The 16,256-nt window shown below is 35.5% G+C and overlaps 1 protein-coding gene across 1 annotated transcript in view; it reads left to right on the forward strand.

Annotated features, from left to right (window-relative positions):
* The window catches only part of ADGRB3 (adhesion G protein-coupled receptor B3), a 907,908-nt gene that overhangs the window by 874,886 nt on the left and 16,766 nt on the right, over positions 1-16,256 (forward strand). The window contains exon 28 of the mRNA XM_044676017.1: positions 10,226-10,261. Coding sequence (XP_044531952.1) covers positions 10,226-10,261 — 36 coding nt within the window. The remainder of the gene's footprint in view (positions 1-10,225; positions 10,262-16,256) is intronic.

Below are 16,256 nucleotides of genomic sequence, written 5' to 3' on the forward strand. Positions count from 1 at the left end.
CTATAGATAGCATTATTCCCACTTTACAGATGAGGAAACTGGGTTCAGAGAGGTTATGCTCATGGTTAGCTAGGTAATAATAGAGGAAGGATGTGAATTCTGCTTTTAAGTTCAACCCTCTATTCACTACATGAAATTTGGACTGTTAACTAATGAGCTTTTATTGAGTGGTTATACAGTTAGAAAGGCATCATACTTAGTATTATGGGAAATTTGTCAAGAATGGTGGCAGTGTGATACAATGGAAAAGGCACTGGCTTTGGAAGAGAGGACATGGGTGCAAATCCTGATTCTGGAATCTATTACTCAGAAAGAACAGTTCATTGCAAAAAGTTTGGGATTTCAAGTGATGGAACCTACATCTAAATACCAACTATGCAGCTTATTTAAATAATTCTGCGACTTTAGGCAATTTGAGCCATCTCTCTAAAGTTTGGTTTCCTCTTCCATAAAGAGACTTTTTAATATAGCTCTAAATGTGTGGCCTTCTGATTTTGAAGAGCTGATTTAGATTTAGAACAAGAATGAATAACATTTGTACTAAATGATCCTTCTAACCTAAAGATCCTCCAATTCCATAATCTAGTTTATTCATTTCAGATTGATTGATTGTGAGATACTTTCACTCAATGAGGCTAGGATAATATGAGTTTGAAATTTGTTTTGTTCCAGAAATTGGAACTAAGTCATCATCATCATCTTCTTCTTCATTTTGAAGTTACCCCATATGGGTTTAATTATCTTATTCATAAAAAAATCCTTAATAATTGAATCATGTTAGAAGCTAAACATAAAGTTTTATGACATTAGCAATTTTGAAAAATTTATTCATAAATTCACCTTTGTTTCTCAAAGATAACTCAGAGATATTAAAGGGAAGTAAGAGGTATCAGTTTGGGATTAAATAGAATATGCCCCATTCCGTGAAGGAATGGATTGTAGAGCTGGAAAAGTAATGGTTCTACTCCAAGTCTGTAACTCTATTGTCATAGTGCAGGCTTCCATGTTATTCTACACTGTGCTTAGTCATGGGTGGCATTTATCTCTGTAAGTTACAAAGGGAGACTGCGTTAACCACTACATCGTAGTTTCAATTTTCTTACACATATAGAGCTGCCATTATTCTGTATCAGCATAAAAGCTTGTTTAGTGAGGAAAACACACACACACACACACACACATGCACATGCACACACACACGCAAAATGTGAGTCACTTGTGTACTGATACACAGGGGCCTATCCTAAATTAATACTTAAGATCAAGCCCATAATCCTGTGGCCTTAAGCTACTAAATCCAGCAAAGAATCTGGAGCTTGTCTTGTCTATACAGTTTTATGTCACCATTCATTTTGTTCACCTTCTGCAACATAGTGGGCACTTGATGTGCTACTGAATTGCTGTTATTTTAAATTGATGGCTATATATAAAGCAACACAATGTACATTGAAATTAGATCATAAGATCAGAGATCTAAAGCTGAAAGGGCTTGTAAAGGTTATCGAAGCCAAAGCCATCACTTATACAGGTGAGGCAACTAAGTTTTGACATATGTAAGTGACTTGCTGTAGGTCACATAGGTATTGACTGCTAGAGTCAAGTTTCAAAATAAGTAGCACTGAATTCAAATCAAATGAAATTATATTTTTAAAGTGCTTAGCATAGTGCATGGCACATAGTAGTATATAATAAATGTTCCTTCCCTTCCCTCCCTCCTCAAATCCAATATCCTTTTCACTGAGTCCTGTGTCTGCTAGACATACCCAAAATCATATCCATCATGTGCATATTCTCTCTCTGTGTCTGTCTGTTTGTCTCTCTCCCCTAACCCCCAATATTTCAGCTATAACAATGTCAAAATGGGCCAGAAAACATAGGACAGAAAGAACTTTACAAAGGTTACTATTTTATTTATCCTTGCTCTGGCTTGCCCTTCGATCTCCTGACTAATGTTTATTCCCCAGTTGATGGGATGGGCAGGGGATGGGGGGGTGGGGGTAGGGAATGGCATCTATGCAGATGTGCTAAATAAAATTATCTTCAAGAAAAATCATTTTAAAATCATTTACTCCCAGACTTCCCTTCCTCTTCCCCACTCCCAATCAAATTAGTACTATCAATTCTATCTCTATAATATCCCACTTATCTATTCCCTCCTTTCTCCCTCTATTGCCATTATCCTAGTTCAGATTTTTAGTACCCTTCCTCAAGATTATAGGCTCACACTTGGTCTCACTTCCAGTAGTATCTTCTTTCTCCAGTATATCCATCACACTGCTGCCCAAGCCATCTTCCTAAAGCAAAGAATTCAATAGTTGTTTTTCTTAACAAAAACCTTCTGTGGTACCTTGTTATTTATAGGGTAAAATACAAATTTAAGACATTGTACAGTCTGACCTTAATTTACATTTCCAACCTTATTTCACAATATTTTTTAGTCATGCACTCTTTTAGCCAAACTGAACTATAAGCACAATGTGGATAGAAACCATTATTTTTCTTTGTATATCTTAAAATACCTAGAAAAGTGCTATGTACATAATGATAAAATATTTTAATGAATGAACAATAAAATGTCATGATTTTAAGATATAGTTACTTTTGTTCAGTAAATTTCATTTTCCCTTTCTTTATTACTTTCATTGTACTAGAAAGAACTAAAGAATATCTATGCATTGCTTAGGACAGAGAAGGATATCCAGATAAAAGGTAATACATCTATGCCATCAAGATCTCTGATGCTTTTAAGACATTCCATGTACTTCTATAAAAATAGAGATAAAAAAATATAAATTCAGTCAAGCATCCTTTGCCTGACACTCCTTTAAGTCAAGTATGGTAGATAGCACAATTGTTAGACTCACTGAGTTCTAAGTGTAGCAGGATGTGCCTGGGTGTTATGCTATCACTTCTCCCCCTTCTATCATACCACACTCAAGTCTTTTAAAACTTATGTTACTCTATGAAGTTGGCTCACAACTTTTTTCCCTTTCTGGCATGTTCTTTCTGTATACTTCAGGCTTTACTGACAAGTTAAAATATGTTTGGGATTTAGGCAAGCCTAAGCTCAAATACTACTTCCTACCTCCAGCTGTTAGTACCTACCTCACCCTCCTTTAAAATATATTTTATTTCTTTTTATATATTTTGTATCTATTTATGTATGTCCATGTTATTTCCCCCTAATGTGTTTGTAAGAATGTAAGCTCCTTGAAATCAGGAACTGTTTTATCTTTGTATCCTTTAGGACCAGTGCATCATGTGAAACACAGCTTAACAAGTGTTTATTCATTGATTATTTACTTCATGCTTAGAAAGCAGAAATTATTTCTGATTGAATGACTTCAATAATTAACCAACTATTCAGTCAATCAACAAGAATTAATTAACTCCTTATTATAAGTCAGATAATATTCTAAAGGGCTGGGAAAAGAAAGGAAGAAGGAAAGAAGGAAGAAGGAATCTCTGTCCTCAAGGAGCTTACATTCTAAAAAAAATCATAGCATAAAAGTAACTAAGTACATATAGTATATGTAGGTAGTGTAATGCATCACAGTAGACAGAAGGTACTTTTAGCAGGGGAGAAGTCTTTATCTATTTGCTGGAGGGAATATGCTCCTATAGAAGTTAAGATTTGATCTAAATATTGAAGAAAGGAAGGGAAACTAAGGGATGGGGATGAAGGATAGCATTCCAAGCATGGGCAATGAATTAACACAAAGACATAGGATAGGAAACTGAGTGTCACATGCAAAGGACAAGATATTGGTACCATAGAGTACATACAGAAAGATGAAGTATAGGAATTCATAAAGATAGGAACAGACCAAGCTATGAAGACATTTAAATTTTGTACAGGGGATTTTATATTTGATCCTGGAAGTAATAGGAAACCCAGGACTTACCCTTGGGAAACACTGATATTCATGAAATTTGTTGGGGGAAGAGGGCAGATAGATTGGAATATAGAAAGATATAAGGTAATGAGACCAACCACAATGCTATTGCAATAGTACAGCTTTGAGGTAGTGTAGGAATGGAGAGGAGATATGAGAGCTATTGTGAGGCAGAAATAACAGAATCTGGCAACAGATGATATGTGAAGTGAGATTCTGGAATATAGAATGACACTGAGGCTGCCAACCTGGGTAAAAAAAAAAATTGACAAAAAGGTGATATCCTTGACAAGAATAGAGAAACTTTTTTTATTGAGAGGGAAAGAAAAAAACCCTCTTTTGGACATGTTGAGTTTGGAAATAGGAGACATGCAGGTCCAGCTGTCCAAAAAGCAGTTAATGGTGTAGGATTGAAGCTCTGAAAAGTAAATTGATCTCAATGTGTAGCTCTTGGAATGATCTGCATAGAGACAATTGAATACAAAGGATCTGATCTCACCAAGAGAGAATCCAGGACATAGCCTTGGGAAACACTCATACTCTATGGGAATGGCATGGATAAAGATTTAGTAATGAAAACTAAGGAGTGGTCAGACAGATAAGAGGAGATACAGGAGAAAATGGTATTTCAAAAACCTAAAGAAGAAAGAATATCCAGAAGAAAGTCATTAACAAAGGCAAATACTTCAGAAATAATTAGGAGAATAATAACTGAGAAGAGGTCATTTGATTTGGCAAACAGCAGATCACCGATAACTTTGCAGAGTGCAATTTCATTTGAATGACAAGGTCAGAACCAAATTGGAAAGTGTTAACTAGTAAGGGAGAGCAGACATATTGTACCTGATGGCTTTTTCAAAGAAATTAGTTGAGAATGAGAGGAGAGATAAAAGGTAACCTGGTTTATAATTTTTCTTTTCACCCCAATTTCTGTCCCCAAGTTATGGCATTTCAACATACAAATTCATGTTCCTTCAGATACCTAACCTATATGTATCTAACTAGATACCTCAGTTACTCAGTCTTCAATTTCCATAATCTAATTTCTACTCCATCTGAGCTGCACACAGATGGTCTTTTAAGGTTGAGATGTCATGGACATGTTTGTAGGCAGCAATGAAGAAACTATGGGGAATGGAAGGAAATAGAAACTTAGAAGAATTTAGAAGGAGGACAGTGAGAACAAATAGCTAGAGATGACCAGAGATACATATGTAAAGGAATTAGCTTTGACAAGGAGAAGGTCACTTCTTCATTAGGATTGTGGTGAAAGGAAATATATGAATGGGAGATATCTGAGTGATGTGAGGTGAAAAGGGAGAATTCTCAGTAAATGGCTTCAATTTTTTTTTCATTGAAATATTAGGCAAAATAATCACCTGAAGATAAAGAAATGCTTGCCCTGGGAAGCTTAAGGAAAGGCAAAAAGGGTTTAGAGCACAGGTGAGATTAGATAATAAATTTCTGTAGTAAAGCCAATAAAACATTGTTTTGCAATTTTCTTTAGCTCTGTTTAACAGCATATGAATAGAAACAAAGAAGGAAATAGGAGGATGGTCCAGGGTTAGGATTTGGCAAATCAAGATCGACAGTAGGATGACCAAGTAAAGGATTCTAAGAAGATTGGGTATAATTATGAGGAAATACAGAATGATAAAGTATTAATACATAAAGGAATTTCAGAGTTAATCAATTTGGAAGTAGAACATTTAAGAGTGACAGCAAGTTCATCTGTGGGTAGCCTAAATGGAATGGAGGATTGGTTATGGAAATTGAATAGATTGAGGAACTAAGATATCTGGTTGGGTATATATAACATATCTGAGAGCATGAATTTGTATGTTGAAGTGCCCTGGCATATATGGGAACAGAAATTTGGGTGGAGAGACCCAGGCACTAAACTCATTGAGAAAGAAAGGAGAATGTCCTGGGTAGTAGGTAAATAATAGTTTCTAGGATCTGAATGGTGAAATAAATTTAGCTAGTGTGACCTTTAAAGGGAGAGAAGTTGCACTGTGACCAGCAAGTCTTGAAATATGAGAAAAAGGATAACACTGTTATAAAGACCCAAACAAGAAAGCTGAGTCACCAGGAAGGATATAGGTCTCAAGGAGTACCAGAAGGAAAGAATGAGAAAAGGTTTAATATAAAATAAAAATTAACTGTGGAACAGACATTATGGAAGCCACAGTGAAAGAAATGACCCTCTCTAGAGTGGGACACTTGGGGGAGTGAAGTCAAGCTATATAATAAGTAAGAGATTAGTGAGTTGGGATGGGGAGCGGGTTTTGTACAGAGGCAAGAAAGGGAAATTCTGATTCATTGGTATAGAAATTATAAGAGAGTAGGTAGGTGTATGCTAACCATTGAATAATGAGTCTATGCAGAGAGGGAATATAGGAGGTAACAATTTGAGGGGAGTGAATGCTGGAGAAGACCTAGAAGTGAAGAGAGAAGCATTTATTAAGTATTTGTTACAAGTCAGCTATTTTTCTAGGCACTGAGGGATTCCCAAGAAGATCACTGTGAGAATCAAGAGAAATCTTATGTAGAAGGTGATGCTTGAGCTGACCCTGGTAGGAAACTAGAGATGCTCAGATCCAAGAGGTAGAGTAAAGAAAGCATTTCAGGCCATTTAAAGTCACATGGTGGGATATAAAATATGTTAGAGGAACAGCAGACAGCTTAGTTTATATGGAATGTAAAGTACATGAAGAAAGTAATGTGATATTAGTTAAATCCAGATTGTGAAATGCTTTAAAAGCTAAACAGAAGACAAGTTCAACTCATATCTCAGATGCAATAGGATCCACTGAAAATTCTGGAACAGAAGAATGTCATTATTAAGTCTGTGCTTTAGGAATAATCATAAAACTGTATTACTGGTTTCCACCATTCACCTCCTTTTGCCTCTGCACCTATCTTAAGGGGCATTTCTAGGCTTTGACTCAGAAATGTGATTTACCATCTGGATCGTATGTTTGATTCAATTAATTTTAATTGAATTATCCAAATTGATTTTCTAGATCAAGCGCTCTCTCTTACATAGTGGCTCTCCAAGGATATTTAGCAACAAGGAAGAGAGTGTAGCATGCCTTGCCCATAGGCTTCATAGTCAGAATGGCTTCCAAGTCTGGCCTTGACCTCCACTCTCCTCCCCTTCCCAAGTACCCTTAGTCTCCATTGAATCAAATCAATCAGCAATACACCTTCCTGAATTATGTCCAAACCTGTTGTGTTGTCAGGCTGAGAAGGCAGTTTATCACTCTTCAACTTCTAGTCTTCCCTTTCCCTTTCCCAGTCGTCCATACTTATGATTTTTTATTAAAATCTGTTTGCTTCATTTGTACCTTCTTAAGTCCTACTTCCTGCTGCCGTTTCTGCTCTTCCCTTATGTGAGAATTGAATTTTAATGAAATCAGATATAGATAGATATTCCTGCAAATAAACCTCGATTTTCTTTCCAATATTTCATATTGACATAGATGACATCTGCTGACAGAAGCAGAATTTATCTGCAGTATTCCTCTTAGATGAACTTGCCTTTTGCAATTAACAGATGGAGCCGTTAGCAGCCTCTCCCATCTCTTAGCCAGAACAGCTTAGTTTTCAGAAGCTGACAGGGCAGCAATATGGCTTTCATGACCTGTGACCAAGAAGGACCCCTGGATCCCTACCACAGAAGAGTCCTTGCTTACAGATGTCTAAATTTTCTCTTTTTTTCCCTTCAAATCTAACACTATCTAATTTTGGAACACAAAGGCAAAGTTCACAATTAATGTGCTAAGATGTCCTGCTGAAACATGAACGTTTGGAGCTTGGGCTCTGTTGTATTAGCAAAGACCTCTGTTTAACATATACTTTCAGAATGGCCTGCTAAATCATAATGCCAAAAAGGCTGAACAGTCCAAGAGCAGAACTGCAATGCTGGCATTTATCTATACATCTCACAGTGAAATAGAGTGCAGGGTATCAGAGATGGGTTTTAATATACACTTAAAGAAACCAGTTGAAGTAGGGGTAGGGGAAGGGATATTCAATACCATTTTGCAGATCTCTCTTCATTTACGGTGTCTTATTACCAATGCTATACCAGAAAGGAGCATTGGAGGCAAGATATTAAATGAACTTAAAATGCTTTATTTCTCAGAAAAAAGAAATCTTTCTTTCTGGGCCTTCTCACTAATTTTGATCTAAGTGAAGCTTTAGGTCTTAAACAGTTCCTTAAAATGAGTTTATTTCAGTACTTTTTATTTTTATTTATTTTTTAAGACAGAATTCTGGTATCTAGATTTCTATCTACTGAAATGTCCTTTGGAGTATTTTTCCCTTGAGGGCTGACTCATTTTAGGAGGTTTTCAGTTTTGTATTAAGGTATAATATTTATATCATATTGCATTCTAGTCATAGCTACCTCAGGCTTCTTTTGCAATAAGCCACATTTTATTGTGGTTCTTTATATTTATCCTAATGCTCAATAACTAAAACAATTCCTCTCACTTTTCGTTGATGTTTGCCTATTATGTTTATTGAAGTGAGGCATAGAAAGATTATAGAAAGAGAAGGAAGGATGAAGGAGGAGAAATTGCCCAAAGGTTTGCAAGTTGTTTTTACTCTAATCTCAAGTTATAATTGCCTAAACAGTCTGGTTTTGTCTTGAAAATTTGTTTTTAATCACTAGGTAGTCAAAAGAATAAATTTCCTATGCTAGAAATTTGCTGTCAATGTCTCAATATTTTGAAAAGTCCATTCCACATTTGTCAACCCTAAGCCCATTTAGACCTGTTTCCTTCTACTGTTATCATCACTTTGCTAAGAAAGCCTCAAATTCAGGGATTGTGAAACAATGTGATATAATAAAGAAGATATCAAATGACTTGGAATCAAGAATTTGGAGATTACTCTATGGTTTTAATACTTACTAGATCTCCAGTTGTCTACAAGTCACATAACTACCCTCAAACTCAATTTTCTCATCTATTAAATGGGGATAAAAGAAGTCCCAATTTTTGAGCTAGAAAGTATATTAGTGGTCATTCAGTCTAACCTCCGAGAGAACTATGTTATGTGACCTGCCCAAAGTTATGTGTAACTTAGGTTTTAAGCAGCTGGGCAGCTGGAGTCAGAAATTAGATCCCTTGATTCTAAATCTAGCACTTTCTACTATATCACATAAATATCTGTAGTGCATACCTTCCAGGGTTTTTGAAATTATATGTGTAAAATACTTTGCAAACCTTAAAAGTGCTAAGCAAATATCAGTTGGTATTATTGTTGCTATTATTTTTGCCATATCTCATTATGTTCTTTTTTATGTAGTTTTTTAATGTAGTTAAGATAAAAATGGGCCTTCAATAAATCACTGCCCTGCTAGTATATGTTTATATTTTCTGCTCTGATGACAATAGCCTGGGAAAATAAAATAATTTGCTTTTTGTAGTTGAATAAAAGTATTGGGAAATGGCTCAGCTTTTGTAAACTCACTAAAATATTCTTGGTACAACTCCAGTAGCAATAATTAATAATATTCCCAATTTTCATTGCATCCAATTTCCTTCATTTCAGGAATACAAATTGATTTTTAAAAAGATTTCAAGAATTGTGTAAAAGAGTTAAGATGAAATAATTTAGAATAAGACACTTTCATCAAATTTGTCTGAGATATGCAACATGTCTAATTTGTTTTATGAAATTGGAAAGCATACTTTGGTTCCCAAGGACCAACAATTAGAATTTGCTCACATAAAGGATGATTAAGGACTAAGATCTTATAGATGTATCTAGGGAAGGTTGCAAAGTCTTCACCTCTGAAATTCATACAGATAGGTTGATTTAGAATGATTCACATGAAAATATCACAGGAAAATTAAGATTTTCTCTCAGACTTTCAAGGGTTCTTATTCTCTATATTTTCTTGCCTGCTTCAGAAATGTCCATCACCATTCTTCCAAGATTGAATGAAAGAGATATGAAGTTAAATAATGAAAAAAAAAATCTGTCACTTCCAGGATTGGATACAAAAAGTAAAGATAATATCTATTAAGATAACAAGTGAAATTTTAGCATAAAAATACATACTTTTTAAAATAATAGTGTTTTGGGGGGTTGTTGTTATTGAGCTTTTCCCCAAAATAATTATCAAAGTATGTGACAGATTTCTAGAAATAATTTTAAATCGTAACATGCATGGGTTCTTTTGTGAAGAGAACAATTCCTAACACCAAATTTCAATTAGGAAAGAAAGCAGGAGTGTCTTTATTGAAATTAATGAAATTGCTTGCATGGCTAAACCTAATTTTATTGAATTCATTTTTTTTAATGCCTAACAGAGAAGAAAATCACGCTATTCGGACCTTGACTTTGAAGTAAGTTTGCATGAATTATTTTGTATCTTTAGTTATTTGACTATAAAAATCATACCTAAACTTAACATTCTGTACAGATGGATCATTTTCTAATAAAATAAAGCAAATCCCCCAAATATTTAAGGATAATCCATACCATACAATTGGTAATAAGCAAAATTATTTGTTGTTTAGAGATGCTTTATGAATATTCAGAAATGGAATTTCCAGGATTATAATAGATCTGTTGAAAAACCAATATGGCATCCAGATAGAGAAAACATATTAAAGAAATGGAGTGAATGGATGTGGAGGGGTGGGGTGTAGGCTAGAGAAATGGAGTTTTAGTGAAACAGTTCATTGCCCCCAACTTTGTCCAGGAGAAGAGGGTTTTGTGGATTTTCCCTTATACTCCCTCTTTGGGGCAATCAAATGGCTTATATTTATATAGCACTTTAAGATTTGCAAAGTAGGTTCCTCATTATATGTAGGCTTTGCAAGAGCCAAAATTTCCATTTTATAGATGATAAAACTGAGGCTCAGAGAGGAGAAATAACTCATCCACTCTGCAGAAATTAGTAAATGCTAGAACTAAGTCTTGACCCCAGATCTTCTAACTCCATTTCCTCTATGCTTCTCTGATTTGTGCTGCAGTTCTTTAAACCCATTAAATTAGTGATGGGCTTTCCTTCCCTTTCTCCCCTCCTTAAACTAGCATATACTCCGCCATATTGCATTTTTGTTGGGAGAAGTTTTTATCATTGGCAGAGGTGCCAGTGTGTCTCCATATATTTATATCATTTAGGTTGTCCCTTGAATACCAAAGTTCTCTTTTCCTAAGGCTGATTGCCTGATATGCTCCTGCGTTTAAAAAATATACTTCCAAAGCACAAAACTAAAGATATAAACAAGATAAAGAGTAATTTCATTCTCTCATTTGTCCTGAAGTGATATTGGCAATGGAATATTGGTGTTGCAAACTACTGCCAGTGTATCATTCGAGCAGCTTCTATTAAGTACCGAATAAATGATTTTTAGGGTTTTACATAAATTATATTTATGCATCTAATTGGATAAGATTATATCCTATTGACATAATTGAAAGTAATCTCACAAATTTTTCTAATCATATTTAGACTTCTGCAGCAATTACTTAGAACTCAATAAGCCTAGGGACAGTTTCCAAACTTCTCAGGGGAGTTCTTCCAAACAGAGCTAAAGAAAACTTTCTGTTCCAATCAAAACACTTACTTGGATATGTAAAAGTCCATTTTATAAAATACACTACCTGTCTGAGGTTAAACCAATCTGCTTATTATTTTTATAATACTTTTACTTATGGCTGAGCAGAGATTTTTTTTCCCCCTGAAAAACGTCTAAGGGGAACTAGAACCTCCTCTCAGATTAGATGATACAAAATAGTCATGGAGAATCTGTCATATAGACCAACTCAATGGCCATCTGATCCAACCATCTTGTTTTTTGAAGATGGAAAAACTGAGATCTAGAGAGAATAAGTTGTTTTCCCAAGGTGTTAAGGGTAGCAGATGCCAGAGAAGAACTATTACACAGGGTTAGGGATTGGACCTGTGACTTCATCAGTATGGCAATATCTCAGATAAGAAAATTCTCTCTGAAAGTAAGTCAGCATCTCAGCAACATAAATCCTTAGAGAGCTGGGGTTTCTAGAGCACCTAGAGGGAAATTAACTTCTCCAGGGTCACATAATCTATAGGCCTTTGAGGCCAGCTCTCAATTCACTAATGCATGTGTTAGAAAGCAATATAATTGATCTATGCTTAAAATACATAGTTTGCCACCCACAATTCTTTAACATAAACATAGCAGAGCATAGCTTCAAATAGAGAAATATTGAGACTACCTCTTCACTTTTATAAATACTCTTTTCGATATTCAATAGCAGATACTTCCAAAAAAGAACATGAATCATATTTTTAAAATATCATACATTATCCATTCCTAAAATGTGCAACTTTGTTTTCTTGAATAAAGTGAGATCTTTTGTTCATCCAGAGAAGGGGAATAAGATAGGAAGAGGCAGATTAACCCAATATAACCAAAAAGTAAAAATCATCAAGCATTTATTAAACACTTACTCTGTGCCAGGCATTTAATAACAAAGCTAATTACAAAATTAAATAACCGTGCAACCAACCTAAATTATATAATCACAAGCATTTTAAGACTCTTGAATCATGCTGTGGCATTCAAGGCATTGGAAATTCCTTTCTCTTTTAGAATGTTCTCTATGACAACTGGTGCCAAGACACAGTAAGCTAATGCTTCTTCCCATGCCTCAGAGCAATATTTTTATATCATAATTTATAGATGCATATCATCCTATCATCAATACATTTCCAGTTGACCAACATACATTATGCATCAGACACCAGGACACTTTGTTCAGCTGCATAATTGTTGGGTTTGTTATGTTATTGCTATATTGTGTTGAGATTCGATAAAACCTAAATAGTGCTACTTGTGTGCTTCAAGGAAAGAGCTGGTTTTCCCTTTGTAAACATTTGGGTGTTACATAATACAGCCTCATCTGAAAGTGGCATTTATTGGAGGATGCAACGCTGATTAGGGAGTATGAGCTTTGTTTTATATTCAGGAACTATTTACTGTCAAATCTAAAACAAGATACATGTGTGTGTTTTATAATAATACCATGTGAAATCTGGGACCTTCCTAGAAGACCACTCACAAGATACATGCAATATGCTCCCTTTCTCCCTCTAACACAGATTACTTGGGTTTGCTTGCCTCAAGCTCTGTGACACCCACACATGGAGCCTTTCCATGCCCACCCTCTGACTTCTGCATGCTCCCACTCAGACAGTTCTAATTAGTAGAGTTTGCTTTGCTTCTGAATCTCTTGAATGCACCCCCCATGCCTCTACAATTTATACAAGATATACTAATAATATCCAGCTATCTCTGGCATCCAAAACCACTTTATGGGAATTTACATTAACTAAAGCTCTGTCACACAAAGCTATTTCCTTCCAGCCAGCCAAGTATTTCTGGGATAAATAGAGCAGATGCTGACCATCATAGAAAGGACCTCCATAATCTCCTGTCCATGAATTACCTCCCTAAATGTATTTAGATCCAATTGTGACTTCCTGGGAATCTTTTAGGGAGTAAAGCAACACTTCCTGCAAGCTGTAGACAAACCAGTTGCCCACCATCAAGAGCATATAGAAAAAGAAATAAGGAAAAAAAATCTACTTTGGACTCTGACTGTAAAATCAATTTTGATTAACTAGTTTCACAATCAAAATTGGACTAGTAGTTTTCTCCCAAAAAAAGAGCTCTTGGGAGGTGGGTCAGGTTCTTAAAGAAAACTAGAGGATTCTGCCACTTCAACTAATAAGTCCTGATAAGCCAACCATGTTATCTCTATCTGCCTTCCACCCATACTTATTTCAGCCCTCCAAGAATGCATGATTTTATTAATGTAGTCAAATGAAATAATATCACTTGAAGATCAAATGAGATAACCTATAAAATGCATCACAAACCTTGAAGCATTAACATTATTAATATAGTCAGGATGTTGTGATAATAATAATAGCTAACAAAGGATTTTAACCTGGAATCTATGAACATTTTTTAGTATCTCAATAACTATACTGTAATAATATTGCTTCCCTTTATAATCTTATACACTTTTTAAAAATGTTCTGAGAAGTCCATAGGCTTTGCTAGACCACCACAGGGGTCCATGACACACACAAAAAAAGTTAAGAACTACTGAAATGGATTTTCAGGTGTCATTATTAGCCTCACTTTGCATATAAGGAAAGTTAGGCACCCAGAGGCTAAGTGACTTGTCCAGAGTCATACAGATGAAAAGAGATAACCACAGAGTCAACAACACCTATGTTCAAATCCTGTCTATGGTGATAAGACCTTAACAAATCACCCTCTTAAGAAATTTCTAAGATTCTAAAGTTAAAGAAAATGTCCTGGATGCATTTGTAGAAGAGGTTTTCTCATCCAAGAGTTCCTTATACCAATAAAATTTCATGTTCTATTTCTATCTCTATATTGCTATTGGCTACAACATTCACCATTATAAGTTGCAAACTCCTGGTCCCCAATTCCTTTGTAGTTGGTCCTTGACAGTTTCTGTGGTTAAAATAATTCATCACTTGATAACCAACCCATTAGTTCTAAGCATCTAAAGACCAAATTTCCAAACCAGTCCTCAATGACAGTCTCATAGCTCACTACTAGTCATAACTGAAGCATTTCCAACTCCCTAAAAATCTACTAGAGCTTGGACTTTGCTGCACTCTTTTTGAGAGCCCAGCATCAGCTGAGTGCCACACTGAGGCATCAGAGGGAGGCTTGAGGATTCCTCCATTTTACTGAGCTAAAATAATTTTATACCTGTAACAGCAAATAATCGCAATGTCTGATGATAAAAAAGATAAGATAGGTAGCTTATTAAATTTCCTTAGATCTTTTATCAGTTTTCTTTTAGGCTTTGAAATTATAATTTGAAAAGAAGAAAGCTAGACACTAGAACATTATGCAACTTTTCATAGTTCCCCAGAATCAGTCTTATGTCAAAATGTGGTTTGGAGGTAAGGCATCTCAAACATTAACCCAAATTCCTTCCATAACCTGTTTCAATAATCAAGCCCATATTTTCATTACTCCCTTAGTTTAAGCTGATATCTAAAACATTGCTTTTAATAGCCTTCCATGAAGAGATAATTCAAAGTAAAATAGTCAAGAGGAGATGAAATAATCACAGTCTTGCATCACTGAGGAACAAAGGGAAGGGAAACAAGAATTTATTAAATGCCCCCTTATGTAACAAACATTGTGCTCAGCTCTTGGCATATATTTCATTTGATCCTCATAAGAATCCTGGGAGGTAGAAGTTATTGCTATCTCTATTTTACAGATGAGGAAACTGAGGCAAACAGAGGTTTAAAAAACTTGCCCAGATTATACAGGTGGTGTCTGAGGTTAGGTTTCAAACTCGGGTCTTTCTGACTTGAGATCCAATAATCTACCTCTATACCACCTGGTTTTATAACTAATAAGAAGGGAGGGAAAACAGCAAGCCTGGAAGAAATGACCTCCTAAACTAGTTATTTCCAACTCAGCCAAAATATGTTGCTCTTCTTTTCTACTCAGAAATAATTCAAAGGCTAGAAATTCCATAGTTCACTTCACTAATGATGTTCAGTGCTTCACAGTCTTCTAAGATAATATAACACTTTTCTTTAGAAGTCAAGTTTCTTAGGAATCTCAGCTATCCAGAAACCACAAGAAGTGAGTGGGAAAGAGGCACTGGAGTATTAAGAAACTGAATTTTCACCAAGACTAGTCTCAGGCATTCTAAAAAAAATTAGATGTACAACACGAACACGGGATCATATTAAAGGTCTGTTGTTGTTCAGTCATTTCAGTTATGTCCAACTCCTCATGACCCCATCTGGAGTTTTCTTGGCAAAGATATTGGAAGAGTTTGCCATCTCCTTCTCCACTTCACTTTACAGATGAGGAAACTGAGGCAAATCAGGTTAAGTGATTCATCCAAAATTACACAGCTAGCGAATATCTGAGGACAAATTTGAACTTGAGACTTTCTGACTTCAGCTGAGGCTCTCTATCTGCTGTGACACTACACTGCCCACATTAGAAGGAGAAGTCAAGAAAACAAGTGGCAGTATAGCTAAGGAAGGAGACAGATGATGAAAGAGAGCTGTGGAGGTCCTTTTAGTCTGGCGTTCTATGCTATCTCAGTAGTCCCTGAGGAAAACCTTGTACCACAGTATTACAAAATAATTGAAATCTAGAATAATCAAGAAGGGATTAAGGTCATTGTGATCTATTTTAAAAGGAAGGGAAATGTATGGTTCATTCTAGAAAGGCTTAAGTGGCTAAAATAATACTTTGTCACAAGTCATTAATCATCTAGAAATGTTTACTCAAGTGTAATTATCACAGTCCCTAACAATACCAAGTC

Source organism: Gracilinanus agilis, chromosome 4, assembly GCF_016433145.1.
Source record: "Gracilinanus agilis isolate LMUSP501 chromosome 4, AgileGrace, whole genome shotgun sequence".
NCBI lineage: Eukaryota > Metazoa > Chordata > Mammalia > Didelphimorphia > Didelphidae > Gracilinanus > Gracilinanus agilis.